This window comes from Coregonus lavaretus, assembly GCF_964263955.1.
Source record: "Coregonus lavaretus genome assembly, chromosome: 35".
Lineage (NCBI taxonomy): Eukaryota > Metazoa > Chordata > Actinopteri > Salmoniformes > Salmonidae > Coregonus > Coregonus lavaretus.
Window position 1 is genome coordinate 7,810,130 of NC_140022.1, and position 8,130 is coordinate 7,818,259.

General features: G+C 44.2%; 1 protein-coding gene across 1 annotated transcript; it reads left to right on the plus strand.

Annotated features, from left to right (window-relative positions):
* Positions 1-7,050: 7,050 nt before the first annotated feature.
* LOC311109904 (G-protein coupled bile acid receptor 1-like) lies at positions 7,051-8,130 on the plus strand (the record flags this gene model as incomplete). Its single annotated transcript, XM_084152919.1, has 1 exon — positions 7,051-8,130. The coding sequence occupies one exon, from the start codon at positions 7,051-7,053 to the stop codon at positions 8,128-8,130; it is 1,080 nt and encodes a 359-aa protein (XP_084009045.1).

Consider the following 8,130-nt stretch of genomic DNA (forward strand, 5'->3'; position numbering starts at 1 on the left):
TCCATGTACTTTTGCTCTTCTATTTCCTAGAAGACAGAAATCCTAAAAGAGAGGGAGCCGTTTTGGTTTATGTCTGTGTTCTCTGTCATCTTCCTCTTTCATCTGACTGATAACCCTCCAGATTGGATGATGTGTGTGTGTACACATGTTAGTATTGTGTGTGTGTGTGTGTGTGGGTATCTTGTGTGTGTGTCGTCCCTGCACAATGTCTCGTTAGCTAACAGACATTGGAGAAGAGTTGTGTTTAAAAGCGGTATCACATTGGAAGCCACGGGCCCCCAGTGCTACGGAGCAATCCGTCTCGTTGCCAAGTCCAAACTATTGCTGAGGGAGTCTGTGTTTACACAGCATACCTCTCCGACTGGAAACCCAGCCGTCCAACTACAGACATGTTTAAAGATTAGGCTTATTTGACCAGCTCTATGGATGAATAGACTGTATATACTGTTAGGTGTAAATGTTTTCAAAGGACATACATTCATAGGAATATTGTGTTGGATACAGTAGTATATGGGGTTGTGTGTAGAGAAGTAAGAAATGTGTGTGCGTTGGGGGCCGGGTGGAAAAGGAACATACCGAAGAGGATAGTTGTAGACATGTAGTTCATCACATGATCTTCATTTATAATGGACAATTAATTATTCATTTAAGATGGCCGATAAGGCATAATTTCATATACACATCCGCAGTTCACCCATTTCTCAAATGTATAATGTGAATACTCCCTTTATCTCTATTGTGGCCCCTGACTCTGACAGCACCTTACTGGCACTGCTCCCACTCCCCCTCTCTGAGTGTACTTCCCCTTTAAGACCCAGCATCTGTTAGGAAGCCCCTGCACTCAGCTCCTCTGTCTGCCTCACCACAAGGGCTTTCTGAGGGGGGCAGCAGGACAGTTCTCTGTACCATTGGATAGATTCACCACAGGGAGTGTGTGTAGCGTGGCGGGTCATTTAGAGGAGAAAGGGTGTTATTCGGGATCTACAGGGTGTTGATATTAACTATACCTGTGTGGCATACACCTGTTCTCTAATCACATGATGATAAGGAGTTTTATAAGGAGTTTCTCCTTCACAGGGAACCGACGACTGAATCTCTTGTCCTACAAAGGTGAGCTTTGTTTTCAACACTATTTTCTTATATTGGACATATGAATCAAGAAAAAGACAGACACATGAAATACATGAGCATATTGGGTTCTTCAACCTCTGAGGAATTGGAGCTCAGTTAAAAGTAGACTGACTAAACCATAATTATAATTATCAAATTACTGTAAAATGACAAAGTACATTAGCATTCTTTACTGTAAAATGATCAAAGGTAAATTAGCATTTTCAAACAGGAGGATTTTCTAATAGGAGAAACACAGTTACATCCGCTTATGACTTCGTAATCCTGATCCTGGGGACCCAAAGGGGTGCACATTTCATGTTTTAGCCCTAGCACTACACATCTGATTCAAATGATAAACTCATCATCAAGCTTTGAGGATTTTAATCAGGTGTGTTAGTGCTAAACACAAAACATAAAACATGACGTAATACAGAACACCAACAGACAGTTACAGCTGAAGGACAGAGCTACATAAAACATGACATAATACAGAACACCAACAGACAGTTACAGCTGAAGGACAGAGCTACATAAAACATGACGTAATACAGAACGCCAACAGACAGTTACAGCTGAAGGACAGAGCTACATAAAACATGACGTAATACAGAACACCAACAGACAGTTACAGCTGAAGGACAGAGCTACATAAAACATGACGTAATACAGAACACCAACAGACAGTTACAGCTGAAGGACAGAGCTACATAAAACATGACGTAATACAGAACACCAACAGACAGTTACAGCTGAAGGACAGAGCTACATAAAACATGACGTAATACAGAACACCAACAGACAGTTACAGCTGAAGGACAGAGCTACATAAAACATGACGTAATACAGAACACCAACAGACAGTTACAGCTGAAGGACAAAGCTACATAAAACATGACGTAATACAGAACACCAACAGACAGTTACAGCTGAAGGACAGAGCTACATAAAACATGATGTAATACAGAACGCCAACAGACAGTTACAGCTGAAGGACAGAGCTACATAAAACATGACGTAATACAGAACACCAACAGACAGTTACAGCTGAAGGACAGAGCTACATAAAACATGATGTAATACAGAACGCCAACAGACAGTTACAGCTGAAGGACTGAGCTACATAAAACATGTTGTAATACAGAACACCAACAGACAGTTACAGCTGAAGGACAGAGCTACATAAAACATGACCTGATACAGAACACCAACAGACAGTTACAGCTGATGGACAGAGCTACATAAAACATGACGTAATACAGAACGCCAACAGACAGTTACAGCTGAAGGACAGAGCTACATAAAACATGACGTAATACAGAACGCTAACAGACAGTTACAGCTGAAGCACAGAGCTACAGTGGGGGAAAAAAGTATTTAGTCAGCCACCAATTGTGCAAGTTCTCCCACTTAAAAAGATGAGAGAGGCCTGTAAATTTCATCATAGGTACACGTCAACTATGACAGACAAAATGAGAAAAATAAATCCAGAAAATCACATTGTAGGATTTTTAATGAATTTATTTGCAAATTATGGTGGAAAATAAGTATTTGGTCAATAACAAAAGTTTCTCAATATTTTGTTATATACCCTTTGTTGGCAATGACACAGGTCAAACGTTTTCTGTAAGTCTTCACAAGGTTTTCACACACTGTTGCTGGTATTTTGGCCCATTCCTCCATGCAGATCTCCACTAGAGCAGTAATGTTTTGGGGCTGTCGCTGGGCAACACGGACTTTCAACTCCCTCCAAAGATTTTCTATGGGGTTGAGATCTGGAGACTGGCTAGGCCACTCCAGGACCTTGAAATGCTTCTTACGAAGCCACTCCTTCGTTGCCCGGGCGGTGTGTTTGGGATCATTGTCATGCTGAAAGACCCAGCCACGTTTCATCTTCAATGCCCTTGCTGATGGAAGGAGGTTTTCACTCAAAATCTCACGATACATGGCCCCATTCATTCTTTCCTTTACACGGATCAGTCGTCCTGGTCCCTTTGCAGAAAAATAGCCCCAAAGCATGATGTTTCCACCCCCATGCTTCACAGTAGGTATGGTGTTCTTTGGATGCAACTCAGCATTCTTTGTCCTCCAGACACGACGAGTTGAGTTTTTACCAAAAAGTTCTATTTTGGTTTCATCTGACCATATGACATTCTCCCAATCCTCTTCTGGATCATCCAAATGCACTCTAGCAAACTTCAGACGGGCCTGGACATGTACTGGTTTAAGCAGGGGGACACGTCTGGCACTGCAGGATTTGAGTCCCTGGCGGCGTAGTGTGTTACTGATGGTAGGCTTTGTTACTTTGGTCCCAGCTCTCTGCAGGTCATTCACTAGGTCCCCCCGTGTGGTTCTGGGATTTTTGCTCACCGTTCTTGTGATCATTTTGACCCCACGGGGTGAGATCTTGCGTGGAGCCCCAGATCGAAGGAGATTATCAGTGGTCTTGTATGTCTTCCATTTCCTAATAATTGCTCCCACAGTTGATTTCTTCAAACCAAGCTGCTTACCTATTGCATATTCAGTCTTCCCAGCCTGGTGCAGGTCTACAATTTTGTTTCTGGTGTCCTTTGACAGCTCTTTGGTCTTGGCCATAGTGGAGTTTGGAGTGTGACTGTTTGAGGTTGTGGACAGGTGTCTTTTAGACTGATAACAAGTTCAAACAGGTGCCATTAATACAGGTAACGAGTGGAGGACAGAGGAGCCTCTTAAAGAAGAAGTTACAGGTCTGTGAGAGCCAGAAATCTTGCTTGTTTGTAGGTGACCAAATACTTATTTTCCACCATAATTTGCAAATAAATTCATTAAAAATCCTACAATGTGATTTTCTGGATTTTTCCCCCTCAATTTGTCTGTCATAGTTGACGTGTACCTATGATGAAAATTACAGGCCTCTCTCATCTTTTTAAGTGGGAGAACTTGCACAATTGGTGGCTGACTAAATACTTTTTTTCCCCACTGTACATAAAACATGGCGTAATACAGAACGCCAACAGACAGTTACAGCTGAAGGACAGAGCTACATAAAACATGACCTAATACAGAACACCAACAGACAGTTACAGCTGAAGGACAGAGCTACATAAAACATGACCTAATACAGAACGCCAACAGACAGTTACAGCTGAAGGACAGAGCTACATAAAACATGACGTAATACAGAACACCAACAGACAGTTACAGCTGAAGGACAGAGCTACATAAAACATGACGTAATACAGAACACCAACAGACAGTTACAGCTGAAGGACAGAGCTACCTAAAACATGACATAATACAGAACACCAACAGACAGTTACAGCTGAAGGACAGAGCTACATAAAACATGACATAATACAGAACACCAACAGACAGTTACAGCTGAAGGACAGAGCTACATAAAACATGACGTAATACAGAACACCAACAGACAGTTACAGCTGAAGGACAGAGCTACATAAAACATGACATAATACAGAACACCAACAGACAGTTACAGCTGAAGGACAGAGCTACATAAAACATGACCTAATACAGAACGCCAACAGACAGTTACAGCTGAAGGACAGAGCTACATAAAACATGACGTAATACAGAACGCCAACAGACAGTTACAGCTGAAGGACAGAGCTACATAAAACATGACGTAATACAAAACACCAACAGACAGTTACAGCTGAAGGACAGAGCTACATAAAACATGACCTAATACAGAACGCCAACAGACAGTTACAGCTGAAGGACAGAGCTACATAAAACATGACGTAATACAGAACACCAACAGACAGTTACAGCTGAAAGACAGAGCTACATAAAACATGACGTAATACAGAACACCAACAGACAGTTACAGTTGAAGGACAGAGCTACATACCATGACAATACATAGCATTAATAGACAGGTTCAAAACTACATTTAAAATAAGAATACACACTTTCATATTATTATGCATTAGCAATCCATGTACTCATAATAACGGCTACACTGCAGTCATCCATTTTGTTACAGTTGCTTAATGTTACAATTGCAGATCCTGATCCTAATCTCTCAGAAGCAGTTGTTCTGTAAACACTAGCGAGAATTTCACAACATTAGAAACCACCCGTGTCCAATGTGATTCATAGATGCTACTGAATGCAAGTGCAATGAAAAAATAACAATAGAAATGCAACAGTTCCTTCAGCTAAGGCTTCAACCACAGTTTTCACCCCAGCAGCCATGCCATTCAGGTCAGAAATGAGCTACAAATTAAGTTTCCTCCCCGCTAAAGCTTCGATTGAATCCTTCACCTTAGCAACCATGTTGGAGTTCACTCCAGCTATAGTTTCAATTTAGTCCTTCACTTTAGCTACATGTGGTCTTTTTTAGAGAGCCAGCACTCCACTTTGTTCAAATGAAGTCTGACATTTTAAAGTGGAAATGACAAACTTTAGAACTCATTTTTAAACCTTGAATACACTACACGTTTGTATTTCCTGCTGTGCAGGAAAATTCTCAGCGACAAAAGGGTGTTAAGAGCCTACATCTGTACATGAGGGTGTTACTGTATGTGAGACGATGTATCTCACATAGAAATGTGTCTAGGAACGCTTAGCTTTGTCCAGTGTGGTGTCACTTTCCACAACCCTGCATTAGTTATGCTAGTCTAGATACTGGACCCTCAGCAACCTGGCTCCAGAAATCACAGCAGCATAAAAGAAGGTGTATAATAACTAACCACAGAGTCGGACCTGATCGGGTCTGTTCAGTACACTCTTGGACTCTTGGCTGTCCTCATAGGAGAACCCTTTTTGGTTCCACGTAGAACCCTTTTGGGTTCCATGTAGAACCTTCTGTGGAAAGGGTCCTAGATGGAACTCAAAAGGGTTCTACTTGGAACCAAAAGGGTTCTTCAAAGGGTTCTCCTATGGGGACAGTCAAATAACCCTTTTAGGTTCTAGATGGCAAAACAAATTATACAGTGAAGTGCGCAACCTTACAAAACAAACACATTCAGATAGAATGTATTGCTTAGATTATATGCAATTGCTTGTCATATAGAGAATAGGGAATCCATTACATTTCTATCAAAACATTCAGATAGAAATGTATAGCATAGAACAAATATGATTGACATACAGTAATATAGGGCATTCATTGTGTCAACCTAATCCATTATAATTCTATCTGCGTCGTTCTGAACGCTGATGTTGACTGACCCCCCCCCCGTCCCCCCGTCCCCCGTCGTTGTCCCTCTCTCTTTCTGCCTATTCAGACAAAAGGCTTGATATTACATTTCCTTTGCCATCAATCTACGTGAACCGCAGCAGTCTGCAGGAAGAAAACAAAGACGGTCGTCTTTTAAACATGTCTCTCTCTCACACTGGGGCAATGGAGAGGAAACAGCAAGCCTACGGCCATGATGACTGTTGTAATTGTGTTTAAAGAGATAACATCTACATCTTTTTACAAGTGGAGAGACAGTTAGAACATGATGACACTGTGTTTTACCTAAATAGGCCATTTAGCCAATAGACGAGGGTTATTCAATTACCGACCCTCAAACCCTGATGTACGGCTGGGTATCTTTTCTGTCTGGTTTGTTGATCAATGAATACCATTGATACATGATGCTAGAGAGAGAGGCTATTTCAGGGGTCCAAGCCTCTCTTGTTTGACACACTGGGTTTACCGTATCATATGGTCTCTAGACGAGAGAGTAGTTTGCATTTACATTTACATGTTGGTCATTTAGCCAACACTCTTATCCAGAGCAACTAACAGGCAGTTTGTTTTGAGCTCTGAATACATAATGCTCCATGATCTCTGGTCTAACTTTATTCTATGTCTGTCTGTCTGTCTGTCTTCACCCAGGCTTCCTGCAGTTTAATGGGAGCTGTGGAAGTCTCCGTAGCAGTGGGGGTGAAGTTCTGGCACACTAAAGCCAACTGTGGAAGAACACAACCACCACAACCGCAACCATGGATGACCTGGTCAATGACTCTGCTGTGCGGCCGCTGCTGTCGGAGGCACGTCTCATCTACGCCATCACCGTGCCCCTGTCCACCACCATCATCCTGGCCAACCTGGTCATCATCCTGGGCATCTCTTGTAACCGTCAGCTCTACAACACCCCAAACTACTTCTTCCTGAGCCTGCTAGTGGCTGACCTGTGTACGGGCGTGGCCCTGCCGTTCATCCCCTGGATGGGACTCAACCGCCCGCTGAGTTTTAGCTCCTGTCTCCTGGTTCATATTTTTCCTAATTTCTTGTTTCTGGCGTTCCTGTTTAACCTGGTGATAGTTCATTATGACAGGTACATGTGCATCGTGAGTCCGTTACATTATAGTAGCTTCTGGGTTCACCGCCACTTCCCGCTGGCGCTGCTCGCCGTGTGGGCGCCTCCGCTGCTCTACGCCTCCCTGCCCGCCTTCGGCTGGAACAACCGGGCCGGGCCGGGGTGGAACGGCTGCTGTGCATTTAATGACACGGGCACGCCGGATGTGCCGGGGAACTGTTCGACCATGGCGGCAGCGTTAGCGGCGCCGGTCGGCTCAGAGTGCTGCTCTTACAGACGGGTCTTCCCCAATGCCTTCATCTACCTCGAGGTGTACGGGCTGCTGGCGCCTGCCATCCTGTCCATCGCGGGCATGACGGGACGTGTGCTGTGGATCACCCGGGGCCAGATTAAGGACATCTGCCGCCTGCACCGCTCCGTGGCGACCAGGGGGGGCGGTCAGTCCTCGGAACAGGAGCAGCGGCTCAACCTCCGCTACACGCGCTGCGTGGCAGCCGTGTCGCTGACCTTCCTGGCCTGCTGGGTGCCCTACATCATCTACATACACGTGTGCGTGGCGTTTCTGCTCAGCGAGGAGCCGCGCGGGAACTCCACCACACACATCGTGCTGTCGTGCACGGGGATCGGGAGCATGGCAGTGGTGCCGCTGGTCCTGGGGCTGGCCAACAGGCAGTATACGGACCCGGTGAGGAAACTCCTCCATAAACTCAGAGACAGATGGAGATGGAGGAGGAGACAGGACTCTGAGGATATCGCTCTCTGA